The sequence below is a fragment of the Dama dama genome, chromosome 15, assembly GCF_033118175.1.
Source record: "Dama dama isolate Ldn47 chromosome 15, ASM3311817v1, whole genome shotgun sequence".
NCBI lineage: Eukaryota > Metazoa > Chordata > Mammalia > Artiodactyla > Cervidae > Dama > Dama dama.
The window spans coordinates 14,723,649-14,742,697 of NC_083695.1; the positions used below are offsets into that span (position 1 = coordinate 14,723,649).

The following is a 19,049-nucleotide window of genomic DNA, read 5'->3' on the forward strand; positions in this document are numbered from 1 at the left end:
AAATTCTAAGAGAGAAATCGATTTTACTTACATCTTTTTAAATTTATGAGCTTGTGGATATTTAACCTTTTCTCAAAGAATTTGATCCAAATGAAAATACTATTCTAAACTCCATACGTTCTTTAAAGTCATTCCTTCTAACTATTTCTCTTACTTGGTGCATTTATTTCAGAAAGCAAAAATAAGCATGAAAACCTGACCAATGAAAAGCAGAACAAAAATGAGTCACTGAAGCCACTTCCACAGAATTCAGCCGGCCTGAGGGCAGGAAGGAAACTCATCATTTTGATCATGTTTCTTCTTGGCCTCTTGCATAATCTTTATGTTTTCCAGACAGTTTACTGATTGTTGAATTCTACACTGTATTCATATAAAAATGCAAAAGCAGTAGGCCAGTGGAGAATGTGACACCTTTTCTTTTTGAAAAAGTTTATGGTATTTTACCAATAGACCAAAACAGCATGTGTAAGAGGCAGTATCTGCATTAATTCTGAACATGCTAAACAGTAACCTCCAACTTACTGTTGTGAGAATATTCCCTGTCACAGCGAAACACTCTCCTGACGACCAGTACTCCACCTCACTGCATTTAGATTTATGGTTAACATGTTATTTCTAGTGACTTGTTTGTATCAGTTTCACATCTACATAAAAAATTTTCTATTTTAAAATTGAGGTACCATTTATATATGTCATAGATAAGGCTTTCCCAGCTCTAGGGTTGGTCTCTGTAACTATATATTTGTGAAAGAAGATTATCATTTTTTTTTATTCATCAGACAATGAATAGAAAAAAATATAGCAAAAGGAAAACCCTTTCTATACATCATTTAATATAGGCAGGAATCATAATTTTAAGTTAAATGAGGGCCTTTATCAACCATGTCCTTTAGGACCTCCATAAAGCCAGTCTGCAGCAAAGGTCAATTAAACCAAAGTTGTGCCTCTCTAACTTTTACCATTGCCCTTCTCAAAGAAAATGACACAGTGCTTTTAAATGATCCTCATAAAATTTCCAAACCTGACAGCTGTTGGCAAAAAAAAAAAAAAAAAAAAAGAGTAACTTTTAGATGGATTGATATCTACCTAGGACTTGTTCATTAAACCCACCTGCCTGAGTATTGTGACTTGATTGGGGTTTTCTCTATGTGTTAGGGCAGTTAATCAAAAGCTATGAAATGAGTATGCAAGAGTTTATGATCTAAAGGAGCCTAGGAAAAGATTTTATTTTAGTTTGAGAGGGAAAAAGTATATCTCCACTCTTTCTCAGAGTATTTTAAAGTCACTCCTGAAGCATTGTGATGGCTTTGTCTAACATTAATAATTTTTAAAAATGATATGTGTTGGGGTATGAATAAAGGGGAGACTGTTGCTATTGCAAACCAATTATGGAAGCAACTTAAAAAGAAAATCTGAATTGTAACTATGTTTCTATTTATGTAAAATACTGTCCTGACCTTTCAGTCTGTAGTTGATGTGCACAGACACAGTAGTAGCTCTCGGGTTGCTGTTCTGCCATCTTCCTGTCTCCTTCAGTCCCTCCATGTGTATATGAACTTCAATGATATAATGGGGCATTTAACAGAGATTGCTATGTGCAATACTGTATTTAGTGTTTCTATTTTAATTTTTCTAGGATGTTAATTTATATGAAAATAAAATGCATAATAAAATAGTTCTGTGCCTATTGTGTATATATAACCTAAAAGCACATGCTAAATATTTATCCCAGAGGGGAATTAAGTTAGAGCATCTGTGTCCAAAGATTTTTGAAAGTTCTTATTTCAGGCTGAACAGTTATTAGTGAATAGTGAAAGTCGCTCAGTTGTGTCTGACTCTGCGAACGCATGGACTATACAGTCCATGGAATTCTCCAGGCCAGAATACTAGAGTGGGTAGCCGTTCCCTTCTCAAGGGGATCTGTCCAACCCAGGGATCGAACCCAGGTCTCCTGCATTGCAGGTGGATTCTTTACCAGCTGAGCCACCAGGGAAGCCTGAACAGTTACTAGCAGTTAAGTATTTAACAAAGGCTGGTTTGTAAAGATAAAATAATAAATCTGCTATATCAAAACATATTTTCTTAAGTTCAAATTTCTTAATGAAGCTTTAGAGAAGTATTTCCCCCTTTTGGAAATACCAGTATGTTATACCTAAGAAGTCTTTTTTCTATAAGTTACAAATTAGTTGCAAAAATGCATATGATGTAGATTAAATGGTGATAAAAATTGAATTGATCTCAGTGAGGCAGCAGTGAGTGGTGGCATGAAGTGAGGTCTAATTCCCTGCCCAGGAACTGAACCTGGGTAGCCTGAACGAAAACCAGGAATCCTAGCCACCAGGCCAGCAAGGGCTAGGGGTTAGAAGCGAATTTTCCCTGGATCTTTGCCCCCAGTGAAAAATGCATTTATCATGGAGGCAGAAACTGTAACTGCAGGTACAAGGTTTATTATTAGAGACGCGGCACAGCAACACGTGGGAAAGAACATAGAGAAACAGCTGGTTTAGTTAAGACAGAAGCAAGACAGAGATACACACCTGGAGAGAAAGGTTATGGGCGCCGCCCTAGTGAGAAGGAGCACGATAAAGAGGTGGTTAAGTCATTTACATAGGCCAGTTCTTCTGGGTCTTTGTCTTCCTTTCTGCCAATTTTCTGGTTTCTTTTTTCACATCTGACCTATCCTGGGACTCTCCCCTGGTGTGCACACACCCCTCAGCTAAGATGGATCTCGAAGTGGAGGCTTCTGGGAGAAGCAAGACTCACTATGGTCTGGCATTTTCACAGGACTTTTGACCCACAAGGAGCCTTTCTGCAACGTGTAGTGTTTCCCTTGTCCCAAAAGGGGGTGGGGGGAGGGGAGATCTCTTAATCCTTCACTAAAGCAGGATTTTGTCCCTCTTTGTCCTTGCCATGACTATTAAAGTGTTTATAAGAGACAAACACTGGCTATTTACCCTCTTTCTGTTGTTACTTCCATTTCAGAGGGCAAACAGGAGGCTGACTGTAAATGCCTCAACTGGAGCCCACCTATCTCTTGTCTCAGGAAATGTAAACAGGAGGCTAGTTGTAAATGTCTAACCTGGAGTCCACCTATCTCCTACATCAGGATTATGGGAAGACAATAAGGCAGAGAACATCATGGTGCAAACAGATGGATATAGGCAAGGAAATAGAAGGAAAAAAAGGAAGCATTATGCTAATAGAAAAGCATTATGGAAGCTAATGAAAAAAAAAGCTAATGGAAAAGACTTTTTCTCCATAAATCATCTTTGAATTTATATCTAATTTAATTTTTCAGTATAAATTTTTCATCACCTATACGTTGGCTTGTCATCTACTTTGTGCCAAGGCCTGGTGCTCATAACTGATATTTAAAAATGAAAAGAAAGAGGGAGAAATGGGTAAAGGGCCCACTGTATGGTGAGGAACTGAAACTAAAATTTTGGCGGTGAGCATGCTGTGTGTGAAGTCGACATACAAGGCACGTGTGAGAGTTATGTAATATAAATCACTGTTACCACAATAAAAATAATTTGAAAAATTAAAAAGGAAAACTGAATATCAAGTTGGGGTGGGGAGGAGTGTACAGCAGCGATTAAATTCATTGTAATGCCCAGTTCAAAGAGTACAAAATGATAAATTCAGAGGGATGAGGACGAGGTGAGGGCTGGGGAGAAGAGGGGTCTCTGGGGGCACAGGGCTTCACTTTTCTGAGTACCTGCAACCAGGTGAGCCTGATGGAGGGAAGACGGTGCAGAGGGGAAAGGATGACGAGAGATGTCGCCAGAGATGCAGGACTTTGTGGCAGGAACTAAGGTAAGTTTGTTATGGTTTGGGGTGGGGAGTGCCCAGAGGTCACGTGGGGGCAAGGGGGGAGGGGGCAGGGGCACTGACATGATACAAGAGCCTGTTTCAAGTCCCATCTTAAAAGTTCCAAATGGGTATTTGGTGGAAATGATGAAACATTTCTGAGGAGGGTAACAAGCTGCAGAAAGAGCATGGCAACCAGCAGCCAAAGAGCCTCCCGCCCCCCCTGGAAGAACTGGCCCCACGGGTGACAGGAGGTGGTGAGGGGCTGAGCAGGGCAAACCTAAAGGATGACGAGCATCCTGCAGCATCACTCACTGCAGTGGCAGGACCCGTGTTCCAGGTGGCCCAGCCCACCCTGCTGCAGCATGGAGGGCGGGGTCTGTAGCTTACAGGGGCAGTTGTGGCTCAAAGCAGGAACGGATGCAGGTGAGGCACTACCAGTACAGATGGAAATCTGGATGCAGAAAAGACATGGTAAGGAGGTAACACACATGTGAGGGCTTCTTGAGTTGTCGGATGTAAGAAACAAGAAAGCAGAATGAACTTACCATGACAGGCTGGTCTCTGGACTGTTATTTGGCAAAGCCTGGCTCCTGGCATCAATGAGGCCACATAGGAAAGGGGTCCATTAAGTTCCTTCACAACCATTAGCACCTGGAGAACCTTCTCTGCTGAGCCCACTAAAAAAAGCAGCTCTCTGAGCCTTCATCCCCTTATTTAGTTAGTTAATGCTAGTCGCTCAGCTGTGTTCAGCTCTTTGCGACCCCACGAACTGTGGTCCACCAAGCTCCTCTGTCCATGGAATTCTCCAGGCAACAATACTGGAGTAGGTAGCCATTCCTTTTTCCAGGGGATCTTCTCGACCCAGGGATCAAACCCAGGTCTCCTGTGTGGCAGGCAGATTGTTTACCATCTAAGCCACTAGGGAAGCCCCAAACCCTACAACACCCAGTATTCCCAGGTGATCTTCTATCCAAGTACTAACTAGGCCCAACCCTAACTTAGCTTCCAAGACCAGAGGTGATGCAATGCATTCAGGGTATTATGGCTGTAGACTGGCTTCATTCTCTGCAGGGCACTTGTCACCATCTGAAGTAATACAGTTGTAATAGGGCTGGGGCAGGTGGAGCTGCAGTGCCAAACAGCCACTGGTCAGCATTGCAGGGGGCACCAACCCCTCCCCTTGTGTATAAAAGGAGCCCAAATTGGGTCTGAGAAAAGATGGATCAAGTGGCTAGTCTGCCATTTTCTTGGTCTGGTAGCTTTCCAATTAAAATCATTATTCCTTGTTCCAACACTTTCTCTCCCAACTTACTGGCCTGTTGTGCAGTGAGCAGAATGAGCTTGGGCTCTGTAACAGGTCCTGCTCTTCTGGTCTGTGCATTGGTGAGTCCTGCACTGTTTTGGTGATTACAGCTTCATGACATTGTTTGAAGTCAAAGCATAAGATGCCTCCAGCCAGTTCTCACTTCTGAGGATGCCTTTGACTGCTTCCACATGAATATTAAGAGGATTTGCTCTATTTCTGTGAAAAATACCATTGAAAGTTAGGCAAAGAATGCATTCACAGTGGACATTGTTTTGCAAAGAATGGACATTTTAATAATACTAATTCTTCCTTTCCATGAGCATGGATATCTTTCTATTTATTGGTATCTTCTTCATTTTCTTCATCAACGTCTAAAAGTGTTCAGTGTGCAGGTCTTAGAAGCCCTTGGTTAAACTTATTACTTGGTATTTTTTTCTTTTTGATGCAGCTGTCAACTGGATTGTTTTCTTTCTCTTTCTGATGGTTCATTTTTTTGTGTTTAGAAGTACAGTTGATTTGTATGTATTGATTTTGTACCATTACTGAATTCATCTATTAGTTCCAATGGTGTTTTAATGGAATTATGTAGAAAATTATAACTCAAAAATCCCACTGTTTCTATCACATCCAGGTCATCACAACATGGAAGACAAAGTGGCTCCTACTAGTATCTTCCCACAGTGCCTGTCAATTCCATGTGAACTCATACAGGGGCAATCAGGTTCATGAGTTTGTATGAAGTGGATCTAGGTAACAAGGCTTGCCCCCTATTAGGAAGTGTGATGTCTTCTCTGATTTTCTGGTGTGCTATTGATAAGGTGTTTGGGAAAGTTTTTGACTTTGCTATAATTCCAAATCTACAGAAACCTGCCGTAGCAGAAGTCTTGTGTATCTGCGTGCTCAGATTTCCCAGCCTTCCTTATTTGAGTGCATTTGCCACTTCACACAAGATTCTCCAGTGCGTTTTACCCAAGACAGGAAGAGTTTTCTTCCAGGGAACCAGCATGCAGCATCCAAATGAGGAAATTACATGGTTTCCATGTTAAAATCCAACCCAAGGCCCATTTCAACTTTCACCAGCTGCCCCAACTTTAGGGAAACGTCTTTCCCCATTCTGATCCAGGTTTCTTCTCCTGGAACCATGATTGATACTTTCCCTCATTTTCACAACCCTGATGGATGCAAAGTGCACAAGATAAATATGACCTGAGACATAAGATAAATATGGCCTTTTCTGTATTATAACATGTATCAGTATTTATGTATTTTGTGTGTTTGTGTAGGTGTGTGTGATTAATTGTACAGATTATCTACCATTTAAAACACTTTAAGTACACTGTTCTATGTCATTAACGACACTCACGTTGTTGTACAAATATCTTCTCCATCCATGTTCAGAACTTTTCTCTTTTTACCAGTGAAACTGTGTGCCCATTAAAAAGAAATTTACCTCAGCCCCTGGCCATTGCACTCTACTTTCTCCCTTTGAACTTGACTTCTGTGTGTACCTCATATAAGTGGAATCATGTCATTTTGCTCTGCTTGTGACAGTTACTTCATTTATAATGGCTTCAAGCTTTCTGTTCACAATAGCACATGTCAGAATCCCATCTTTTTTTTAGGCTGAATTCCATTCCTTTGTGTGTATACCACTTTTATTTGATCCCCTTGTCCACAGATGGACAGTTGGGTCACTTGGGTCACAGTAGCCTTTTGCTACTGTGATGAGTACTGCTCTTAGGATGGGTGTACTCATAGGTGTCCAGCCCCTAGTTTTCACTATTGGGTGTATACCCTGATGTGGATGTGAAGGATCACAAGTCAATTCTATGAAGTTTTGAGGAACTGGCACCCTGTTTTCCACATAGCCTGTACCATTTCACTTGATTTCTTTTATGGAAAAATAATAGTGGTTTATGGATCCACTCCAATTGGTTTATCATTTACCCACTGGTGAGCATTTGTACCGTTCTACCTTTTGGGTCTTATGGAGTGTTGCTATCAATATATGTGAACACCTGTTTTCACTTCTTTGGCGTATATATCCAAGAGTGGAGTTGTTGAGCTGTTTGGTAATTTTACATTCATATCATAGACATATGTTGAATCCTTTTCCATTTGCACAAGTAATGTTTAAAGGTTCCAACTTTTCTGCATTGTTGCCAACATTTGTTCTTTTATGTTTTGTTTAGAAAAATATTTGTTTGGCTTCATCAGGTCTTAGTTGGGGCAGGCAGGGTCCTCCTTGTATCATGAGGTATCTTTTCATTGTGCACTATTGTGCACAGAGTCTCTAGTTGTGTTATGCAGACTCTAGAGCAAGCAGGCTCAGTAGTTGTGGGGCACAGACTTAGTTGCTGCGAGGCACATGGGATCTTCCTGGACCAGGGATTGAACCCATGTCTCCTGCATTGGCAGGTGGATTCTTTATCAGTGAGCTACCAGGGAAGCACTACCCCCATGTTTTATTGAAGAGTTTATACAGTCATGTCTTGGTACCCTTGGGGCATTGGTTCCAGAATACCCTAATTTTGGTAAACTCAAGTCTCCTATATAAAATGGAATGGTATTTGCAAATAACCTGGGCAAATATCCTCTTGTATACCTTAAATAAAATCTAGATTACTTATAATAGCTAATACATAAAATCATTGTATAAATGTTATAAATGCAATGTGAATGCTATATAAATAGTTGCTGGTATGTGGCAAATTCAATGTTTTCCTTTCAAAACCCTTTGGAAATTTTTTTCTTATAGTTTTGATCTGGAGTTTTGAATCCATGGATGTGGAACCCATGGATACAAGGGGCTGACTGCAATTTTACTTTTTACATTTAAGCTTTTTATATATTTTGAGATACTTTTTAGTATGTGGCATGAGCTAATGGTCCAGTTTCATTCTGCTGCATGTGGATAGCCAATTGCCTAGCAACACCATTTGCTGAAAACACCATTTCCCCCCAATTTAGTTCTGTGGACTGTTACGTAAAATGAGCTCATTATGAATGAATGGTGTATTTCTGGGATCTCAAGCCAATACCATTCATGTATGTATGTGTATAATATATTCATGTGTGTGTGTGTGTGTATGTGTGTGTGTGTATGCCAGGGCTTCCCTGGTGGCTCAGGTGGTAAAGATGGCCCTGGTAAAGAATCCGCCTGCAGTGCAGGAGACCTGGGTTTGATCCCTGGATTGGGAAGATTCCCTGGAGGAGGGCATGGCAACCCACCCCAGTATTCTTCCTTGGAGAATCCCCATGGACAGAGGGGCCTGGCAGGCTACAGCCCAGAGGGTCACAAAGAGTCAGACACAACTGAAGCAACTTAGCATGCATGCACACATACACACAGGAATTCATGTGTGTACACACACACACACCCACACAACCACAATTTCATGTATATATATACACACACAGGACTTCCCTGGTGGCTCACGGTAAAGCGTCTGCTTACAATGCAGGAGACCCAGGTTCGAGCCCTGGGTCGGGAAGATCCTCTGGAAAAGGAAATGGCAACCCACTCCAGTACTCTTGCCTGGAAAATCCCATGGACAGAGGAGCATGGTAGGTTACAGTCCATGGGGTCGCAAAGAGTCAGACATGACTGAGCAACTTCACTTTCACTTTCACTTTATACACACACAGGAATTAATGTATATACATTTAATGTATATACACACACACACAGGAATTCTTGTATATATATACACACACACACATGAATTCATATATATATTTGTGTATATATACATGCATTCATGATATATATACACACAAATTCCTATATATATATATATATATTTATTTATACATATATGAATTCATGTATATGTGGCTGTGTGTGGTGCATTAAAAGTCAAAGCTCATGATCTAGGCAACCAAACCCATGATCATGTAGGCTTTCTTCTGTATTATTTATAGTTTATATATTATTATTCTGTATTGTTTATAGTTTACTATTTTAAATTTTTTTCTGGTCAGTGTTGAATGACTTTTGGTATAAGTTGTCAAATTTGTGTCTAATTTCATATCATTGTGCGTGTTTTCTAATAATTCTATAACTACTTTTCCTAGAGGTCCCAGGATATTTGCCTCCATCCTTTGGAATTTCCAACATGCAGTGGATTCAGTAGGACAACCAGCAGGAATCTAGGCCTCCCCTGAGCTAGGAATGGCTACAGCCTGCATTTTCCAGTTAGCCACCAGAGGGCGACAGTCCCACCTCTCTTACCAGCGCAGGGCCTCCCGATTCTGCTCCCAGACTCGGCTCTGCGCACAGGCTACAGGACATAGGCCTACTCAAGACCTACCCGGGTTTGGTTTCAGGACCACACAAGGCTGCGTCCACACTGAGTGGAGCTCAGCTCCCTCAGGAGCTCAGTTTCGACAGGAGGCCATGGGAAGAAGAGGTGAAGAAACAGTGAGGAGAAGCTCCCTGTTTCTGGCTGGCTGTCTCAAGGGGCACTGTCTTCAGAGGACCCAGCAGAGGAAGGGTTTGATGTAGAAAACTGGGGGTTTGGACTAGTTTTGTGTGCAGTGCAGACAGTGTCCAGGGTCCTTTGGCTTGTGATGTTCTGTTTTCTAGCAGTTTATTGAGGGGACTGTCCTTTCCCAGGTGTGTGTCTTTGGCAGACTTGTCATCAGTTAACTGACCACATATTAGCAGGTTTTTTCCTTGGTTCTCCCTGCTAATGTTCTGGCTAGTTCCCTCTTGCTGTGCCATCTCTACGCGGTTTGGTTACCACAGCTGCGTAAGATGGTTTGGATTCAGGGAGTGAGTTTCCTCCAGCTACTACTGTTCTCCTTTCTCAGGACCCCCTTGGCTGTTCAGGGTCCTTTGTGGTTCCATGCAACTGTCAGGATTGTTTGTTCAGTTTTTGTGAAAAATACCATTGGAAGTATGGTTGGAATTGCATTGAATGTGTGTGCTGTTTGGGTTAGAATGGACATTTTAGCACTAATCAGTCTTTCCATCCATGAGCACAGGATCTCTTTCCTTCATTTGAGTCTTCAAATTCTTTACCAATATCTTAATGATTTTAGTGCTCAAGTCTTTCATGTCTTTGGATACCTTTATTCCTAGGTATTTTGTTCTTTTGATGTTATTTTAAATGGGACTGCTTTCTAATTTCTCTCTCTCATGGTTCATTATTTGTGTACAGGAATACAGCTGAGATTTATGTATTCACTTTGGGTCCTGCAGCTTTACTGAATTCATATAATCTAAGAGATTTTTGATGGATTGACGTTGAAAGCTAGAACTAGAAATCCCACTGTTTCTATCACATCCAGGTCATCCACAACACCCAAGAGATAGTGACTCCTAATAGAATCTTCCCGCAGTGTCCCTTACAATCATATGAAATCCTACAAGGGCGAATTGTATCATCACTTGGGGTGAGCAGGATCTGGGTAGGACTTGGCCTCTCTAGCCATGTTTGATATTGTCTTGACTTTTCTGTCCTATTGACATGGTTGTTTTGATTAAGTAATTTATTTTTCAGTCATTTCAAACTTACAGAAAATTTTCAATAGCAAGAATCAAAGTATTCATATTTGCCCCTTCATACAAAATACTCCAGTGTGTTTTACCCCAAACAAGGATACTCTCCCAGGAACCCAGCATATATCCCCGAAATGAGGATCATGAAATTATCTTCTAATCATCTGATCCATGGGTCTACTTCAACTTTCACCAGCTGTCCCAACTCTATGGTAGTATCTTCTTTCATTCTGGTTTGGTTTTCTTTCTTTTTTCTGGAACCTTGATTGAGACTTTCTCTCATATTCAAATCCTGGATGGATTTAAAGCATCAGATGTACATGTGACCTGGGTGGCCTTTCCTGGGTGGCTTCTTTCACTTAGGATGTTGTCAGTGTTCATCCATGCTGGAGCTTGTATCAATCCTACATCTTTTTCATTGTTATGAAAAACACATAACAACAGGTGCCTTGCAGTCAACATGACATAAGGAAGAATAAGACAGGATGAGAAGCAGAAGCAGTGAGCACCTCTCAGGCTTTTAGGAGAAAGGTGTCAGAAATGTCTCCACACTGGCTAGGCGGAGCCCATAGGAGGCAAATGAATGCAGAAGCAAGCTGTGAGGTCTAATCTCTCCACTGCCAGCCCCACAACCCCAGGTTCCAATCTACCAGCCCTACTGTATACAGCCAGACACCAAAAGGAAGATACACAGACTCTTGACTTAGGAAGCCAGACCCCATGTTGGGGTCACACAGCATGGTCACATGATCATGATGTACTCCATGCTCATGTCCCCTGTCCTCACAGAAGCATCCACAGGTCACTACATGGGGCTTTCTGGGGCAATTGTGACTACTAGAAACTGCAATGGTGAAAGGATGGGAGAAGGTACATACGGGAGCATGACCAAGGGGGCTCTACAAATCACCAAAGACCTGAGGCTCTTGATACCAGGCGTTTGAAAAACGTTTCTTAATACGTAAATGAAGAAAGGAGGCCCATTTAATAAATGGTGCTCAGACAATTTCGCATTCAACTGGAAAACAAAACTGGATTCCCTACCTCAGAAAATACCACCAAAAGCAATTACAGGCACATTAGGAACCTACATTTGAAAGGGAAAACTTTACAACTTTAAGGACAAATTTAATGAGGGTGTATTTTTTTAACTGAAGTAAAGTTGATTTACAAGGCTGTTTTAGTTTCAGGGATACAGCAAAGCGATTCAGTTTTTCAGTGATTTGTGTCTGAGATGCTCCTCAGACAAAATTCACTCCCTTTGGGAGGCCCCTGGGCAATGCCCAGTACTCAACCAACAGTCCTGTAAACCTATAGCAGCAGGTGGTGGTGCTCAGTGGATGTTTGCTGATTGAATAAATGACTGCAAACACACTCTAAAAGCAAGCCTTGAGGCTGGGAGAGGATCCCCAATCCTGTCTCCTCTCCAGGAGGTCTTGATCCTGTTTGGTGTGGATGAGTGAAATGGGGCTTGGGAAGGGAAGAGATCCATCACAAATCATTTTGTAAATAGGGGAAACTGAGTGTGTGAAGAGGATGTAAGCAGGTACATCCCAGAAACACATCACAGCAGATCTTTCGCTGTGCCCTCACCCCGGCTCTTGGGGCGTCACACACTCTCCCTCCCTGAAACATGCTGAATAGCTCACAGGCTTCCTGGAGGGGTGGTCACAAGACCTCCCCCTGGCCAATCAGCGTGTTCCATCCTCCTGGACGCCTGTGATTGGCTCAGGGCTGGACAAGTGACTAATCAGGGCATAAGCTGGAATCCTGGGGAATGGAGGTTTATTTCCGTTAGGAACAGGGGATACCTGAGGCCAGCCTGTGGCAGTTGGAGGGATGTGACGTCAGCCTGTGGCAGTTGGAGGGCTTGTTCCACAAAGGCAGAGCTACTTGGGTGAGGATGACAGCAGTAAGCAGAGCTGAGAGGTGGGGAAAGACAATTCCTGCTGACGTCCCTGAGACCCAGGTACAGTCCAGCCAGAAGCTGTGCCGGTGGACTTAGTTATGATCATTCTCTCCTGCTTGTTTGTTAGCTTGTTTGAGCCCCTTTGGGTTTGATGTCCAGCTGGCTAAGTGGAGACCCTGGAAATGCCACGATGTGGGTTTCATCTGGCCTCAGGGAAGAAATTCCACATAACACTGCAAGACTTATTTTAATCTGGAGATCTGAATAGACTCAATCTGCTGGGGCCAGCTATTAACTCTAGGATTCCCCTAATTAGCCTTCACAGGGTTAGTCCTGCTAAGGTAGCTGCTCCTGTCCCCGATTAGAGGACAAGACAGAGGTTCAGAGAAGGGAGGTAGCCAGGCTACAGTGTGGAAGTGTGCGCCAACAGAAGCCCCAGATCCTGCCCCCTGAACTCTGGGAAGCCACATGGTGGGGCTTGTCCACGTGAAGGGGCTAAGGCACCCAGCCCCACGCATGCTACCATGGGGGCCTAAGGATTGGAAACTGCCATGTGGCTGCTTTGAAACTCAAAAAAAGGCAATTCATACTGAAGGAAGGAGGGGACCTTACTTCACCAGACCCCACCCCACCCTCAGCTGCTGCTGCTGCTAAGTCACTTCAGTCGTGTCCGACTCTCTGCAACCCCATAGATGGCAGCCCACCAGGCCCCCCCGTCCCTGGGATTCTCCAAGCAAGAATACTGGAGTGGGTTGCCATTTCCTTCTCCAGAGGATCTTTCCAACCCAGGGATCAAACCCATGTCTCTTGCATTGGCAGGAGGTTTCTTCACTGCTGAGCCACCAGAGAAGCCCTGATATCATTATTAATTTGATAGTAGGGCTCAAAATAGCTAGTGAAGGAATATTTCACAGAATTCCTGAGGTTGTTAAGATTTATGTCAACAAATTTCTACTGATAATTATGTTTATAGGTCTGTGCTGAGCACTACGAAGGAGGCAGAGATGAAGCCAACCAAGATTCCACAAATTTCTCTCATTTAATATTATAAACACTCCTAAAACATTTTTAAAACTCAGTCACATTATTGCTGATAATTTATTCCAATCCCTGAACCTTGGAGCTGGAGGTTTTTGAGACCATTGCCACGTGTCTAAGTCTTGACATGGCACAGTTTCTGTGGCATGGCACAGGTACAACTTACTTGATGTCAGAACTTATTGAAGAAATGTAATTCCTAAGGTGAAAAGATAACAATGCTAGAATGTTAATGAAATTTTAAGCGAATACAGGTTATTTTAATCCAAGCCAATACTTTTTCCAGTGAATCCATACTTCTCTGTAAGGAGCAGCTTTCAAAGTGGTTCTGTTATTGTGGCCTGATCACTTCAAAGATCAATGAAGTAAGAATTTTTGATTGAACGTTTTTTAAATGTTAATAGTAGTACAACAAAGCTACAGTAATCAAAACAGTATGGTACTAACAAACACAACACTGTAATACTATAGTCCAATAAAAACTTATAATAAAAATAATAATTAAAAAAAAAAAGAAACAGGATGGTATGGCACAAAAACATAATGTAGATCAATGAATGGAACAACACAGTAAGCCAAGACAAACCATGCATCTGTGGTCCTTAGCCTATGACAAAGGAGGTAAGAATATACAATGGAGAAAAAACAGTCTCTTCTACAAGAGGTGCTGGGAAAACTGGACAACTACACGTAAAAGAACCAAGTCAGAATCTTCCCTGACACCATGTGCTAAGTCACTTTAGTTGTGTCTGACTCTTTGCAACCCTTATGGACTGTAGCCGCCAGGCTCCTCTGTCCATGGGATTCTCCAGGCAAGGATATGGGAGTGGGTTGCCATTTCCTTCTCCAACACCATACATAAAAACTCGAAATGCATTAAAGACTTAAATGTAAGGCTGGGCACTATAAAACTCTTAGAGGAAAACATAGGCAGAACACTCTTTGACATAAATTGCAGCAAGATATTTTCTGATCTACCTCCTAGAGTAGTGAAAATAAAAACAAAAATAAATAAAAGGGATCTAATTAAACTTAAAAGCTTTTGCACAGCAAAGGAAACCATAAACATAGCAAAAAGAGAACCCTCAGAATGGGAGAAAAGATGTGCAAATGAAGCAACTGATGAGGGATTAATCTCCTACACATACAAATAGCTCATGCAGCTCAATATCAGAAAACCCAAATAACCCCATGAAAAAACAGCCAGGAGATCTAGACACTTCTTCAAAGAAGACATACAGATGGCCAAAAAGCACATGAAAAGATCCTCAACATCACTAATTATTAGAGAATGCAAATCAAAACTACAATGAGGTATCACTTAACACCAGTCAGAATGGCTATCATCAAAAAGTCTACAAACAATAAATGCCAGCGAGGGTGTGGGGAAAAGGGAACCCTCCTACACTGTTGGTGAGTATGTAAACTGGTACAGTATGGTGGTTCCTTAAAAAATAAAAATAGAACTACCATATGACCCAGCAATCCTAGTCCTGGGCATATACCCAGAGAAAATCATAATTTGAAAAAAACACACGTACTCCAATGTTCACTGCAGCAGTATTTACAACAGCCAAGACATGGAAGCAACCTAAATGTCCACTGACAGAGGAATGGATAAAGAAGATGTGGTACATATACACAATGGAATATTACTCAGCCAAAATAATGCCATTTACAGCAACATGGATGAACCTACTGGTATTGTAAAGAAATCAAAATGCTCTATAAAGAACAAAGGACTCTATACTCAAGAGTTAGATTAGTGTAGACTCAGTTAAAAAAACAAGTGAAAATAATTAAAGCAGGATTTTACTCAAGATATAAAGAATGCCTACAAATCACTACAAAAAGGCAGATAATCTTTAAAAAAAAATGCAGTTAAAGACTTAATGACAATTCACAAATGAGCAAGAATCAACAGTTAATAAATAAAAAGGAGTTTAATGTCCCTGGTCATCAGGGAAACCAACTACTCCTCCATAGACATCAGAGTGGCTCAAACAAGAAAAAAAACAAGTGTTGGCAGAGAGATGGAGCAACTAAAACTTGCAGACCCTCCTGGTGGAGCATAAATGTGTTCACTCACCAAGCCTCAGTGTACACCTGCCCTATCACAGCAACTTCTCTTCCAACAGACATGTACAAATGTTCAGCAGAAAACATGCACATGAATATTCAAAGCAACAGTACTCCTAACAGACCAATACCAGAAATAAACTACAATGTCTACCAAAACAAGAGCAGAAAAATGGTGGCAGTCACACAATACAGCTTCTAGAACGAACAGACTATAACCATGTGCAATGACATGGATGAATCTCACATTCAGAGTGAATGAATACAAAAAGCCCAACCCAAATGCATTCTCTATAACTCAGCTTGTACAAAGCTTAAAAACGTGTAAAATTAACCTATGTGAGAAGCCAGGACAGTTGCTGCTCTTTGGGGTGGAGGGTGCAGGTAACAGTGACTGGAAACGCAAGTGGCTTCTGCACTCGGGCAGTGTTCCATTTCCGGGTCTGGATGCTATCAACGCTGGCCTATATTCAGTTTATGAAAACCTATCAACCTGTGGTTTAAGATTTGCATTATTTTCTATACGGCTACTATGCATTAATAAAGTTACTTAAGGGTGTAATTTGGCACAAATTACATGGGTATTTAAGGTGCTTCTGAGTCTTTCAGAGATGCAGCTAACAAAGATAAACCTTTTTTTGAGCCTTTCAAAAAGAACTGGCAGGAAGAGCGAGTGGATGGTTTGTCTTGCTTACTGTGTCCTTTCTCTGCACATCATCCGAGGACTAACGAAAGGCATCATTCACTCCAATGTCCTTACATAGATTCTCCTGAACCTATCTGCCCCTGAGCAAATCACTTCTTTATTCAAGTAAGTGCATCCAGAGGAGACTGGTTACCCTCTGTTGTTCATACTCTTTGGTTCCTCACTCAGAGGTTGGTCCTTTTAAAACATCCACTGGAAGATAATATAAACGGTTTAGAAAACTATACTTTGGGTTTTGGTCTCTTTCACTTGTTCTTGTCAGACTCTACGTTGTGTCCAACTCTTTGCTAGCCCATGGACTGCAGCACACCAGACTTCCCTGTACTCCACTATCTCCCAGAGTTTGCTCAAACTCATGTTTGTTGAGTCAGTGATGCCATCCAACCATCTGATCCTCTGTCGCCCCCTTCACCTCCTGTCCTCAATCTTTCCCAGCATCAGGGTCTTTCCCAATGACTCGGCTCTTCGCATCAGGTGGCCAGAGTATTGGAGCTTCAGCGTTACCATCAGTCCTTCCAGTGAATATTCCGGGTTGATTTCCTTTAGGATTGATTTGTTTGATCTCCTTAATGTCCAAGGGAATTTTAAGAGCCTTCTCCAGCACCACAGTTTGAAAGCATCAATTCTTCAGAGCCCAGTCTTCTTTATGGTTCAGCTCTCACATCTGTACAAGTTTCACTGGGGTGGGGGGCGGTGGGGGAGCAATTCCCAGCAAACACCACATAATTCTCTAAGACTGTCTTTATTTATATATAAAAAACATTCAACACAACATCCAAGAATTTCCAAGTGTCTCATTCCATTTTTACCAGCTACCACTGCTGAAAACTAAGGACCATTAGAGTAAAGTAGTCTTAGCTCCCATCATCAGAAATGCTCCTTGGGCGCTAAGAAAAAGAGTAAGTGCTATGAAAAGTAGGTCAGCAAAGTATGTGAAAATTGTTTCCAGTTGATCCAGGGCGGCCTTGTGTATATTAGTCTCTTCAGCAAATATCCCAGAAATACTGTGAGGTAAGATGATAATTTCTAACTGACCCCAAATAGGAGTCCCACAAGAAGGGTGTGCTGGGCGGCCCTCCTTGACTCTACCAAGGCACTTGGCTCTGTTTTCTCAAACCGGCACAGGTGTCCTTCTGATTTATGAACGAGCTCTGTCTCCAGTGAAACCTGTGGCAAACGAAAGAATTCCGCCATGACAAAAGGCAGAAATGCCAACTCAGCACCAGCTTCCCCGATTGAGGACCATGTACCAAGCAGGTCACTGCTTCATGGAGGATAAAATCTGCTCTAGAAGCATCTAATGTTTGCACACAATGTTTACAGCTTGCTTGTAAAACATCACTGTCCCTAAATTAAAGACAGAAACATCAAATTTCTACTTCAGCAAGTTCTTGGGCTGCCCAGGTGGCATGGTGGTAAAGAACCTGCCTGCCAATGCAGGAGACGCAGGTTCAATCCCTGAGTCAGGAAGATCCCCTGGAGAAGGGAATGGCAACCCAGTCCAGTATTTTTGCTGGGAGAATCCCATGGACAGAGGACCAGGCAGACTACAGTCCATGAGGTCGCAAAGAGTCAGACACGACTGAGCATCTGAGCACCCACACCTCAGCACTCCCCAGAGCTCCTCCCTTTCAGAGGCGGGAAATTTGAGGGGTACAGATGGGAGAGACTGATCTCACATCAGTTTCTGGCAGTTCCAAAAAGAGCCCTGACTCCCAGGACAGGGCTTTTCCTCTATTCCACACTTCATGAGTGGATTCCACAGAAGATGAATTGCATTTTTCTAGCACCAATAAATAGCCATGATATTTCTGCTCCTTTCCAAAATCCCTGAAATCTCATTCAGATTGCCTGTCCTTCAGTGCAGGAAAAATAAAAATGATGAATCTGGTAAAGAAGAGAGGAAGAGGAAGAACTGGTGGGGACAAAGAGGCGATGGATCACTCTATCCCCGTAGAGCTGGTTACAACAGGGTGCAGGACCACAGTGCAGCAGGGTGGAGTGGGTGAGGTGTAATTCCTAAAGACTCCAGTACCTCAGCGCCTGCGCTTGCACCGCTGGGGGCACAGGCTCGATCCTTGGTCAGGGAACTAAGATCCCAGGATGCTGAGTGACACAGCCAAAGATCTAAATAATTTTTAAAAATCGTATTCCTTGCTATTAATACAACACCACTGCCTCTAGTTGTGCTCTGTGGAATAAAACAAGCCTTTAAATACTTTTGAAAGCTAGCTATCACATCTCCCGCAACACTTCTGTTTCCAGAAAACTCCCTAAAAGCTTCTTAAATTTTTTTTATTTATTTATTTTTGGCTGCACTTGGATCTTGGTTGCTGCACATAGACTTTCTCTAGTTTCAGCAAGTGTGTGTCTACCCTCCAGTTGTGGGTCACAGGCTTCTCAGTGTTGTGGCTTCTCTTGTTGCCGAGCACAGGCTGTAGGCGATAGTATTCAGCAGTTGCAGCCCACAGGCTCTAGGCACACGGGCTCAGCAGTGGTGGTGCACGGGCTTGGATGTTCCGTGGCATGTGGGATCCTCCTGGACCAAGGATCAAACCTGCGTCCCCTGTACTGGCAGGCAGATTCTTATCCACTTTGCCAGGAGGAAGTCCCCTCTAAAAACTTCTGTGCTCCATATATAAATTTAACAAAGTATTATATTCAGGTCAAAAAATAAGCTGCCCACACTGGT

At 42.2% G+C, this 19,049-nt stretch overlaps 1 protein-coding gene and 1 long non-coding RNA gene across 2 annotated transcripts in view; one reads left to right on the forward strand and one right to left on the reverse strand.

Moving 5' to 3' along the window:
- Positions 1 to 2,464, forward strand: part of FMN2 (formin 2) — a 346,102-nt gene extending 343,638 nt beyond the window's left edge. Inside the window, exon 18 of the mRNA XM_061161517.1 lies at positions 173 to 2,464. Within this exon, the coding sequence (XP_061017500.1) occupies positions 173 to 199 (27 nt within the window). The 3' untranslated portion in view covers positions 200 to 2,464. The remainder of the gene's footprint in view (positions 1 to 172) is intronic.
- Positions 2,465 to 3,578: 1,114 nt separating this feature from the next.
- Positions 3,579 to 5,301, reverse strand: LOC133069986 (uncharacterized). Its single transcript, XR_009696044.1, has 3 exons — positions 5,126 to 5,301; positions 4,359 to 4,403; positions 3,579 to 4,264 (listed from the first exon to the last, which is right to left on the reverse strand). It is a non-coding gene; the product is annotated as an uncharacterized LOC133069986 (long non-coding RNA).
- Positions 5,302 to 19,049: the final 13,748 nt, after the last annotated feature.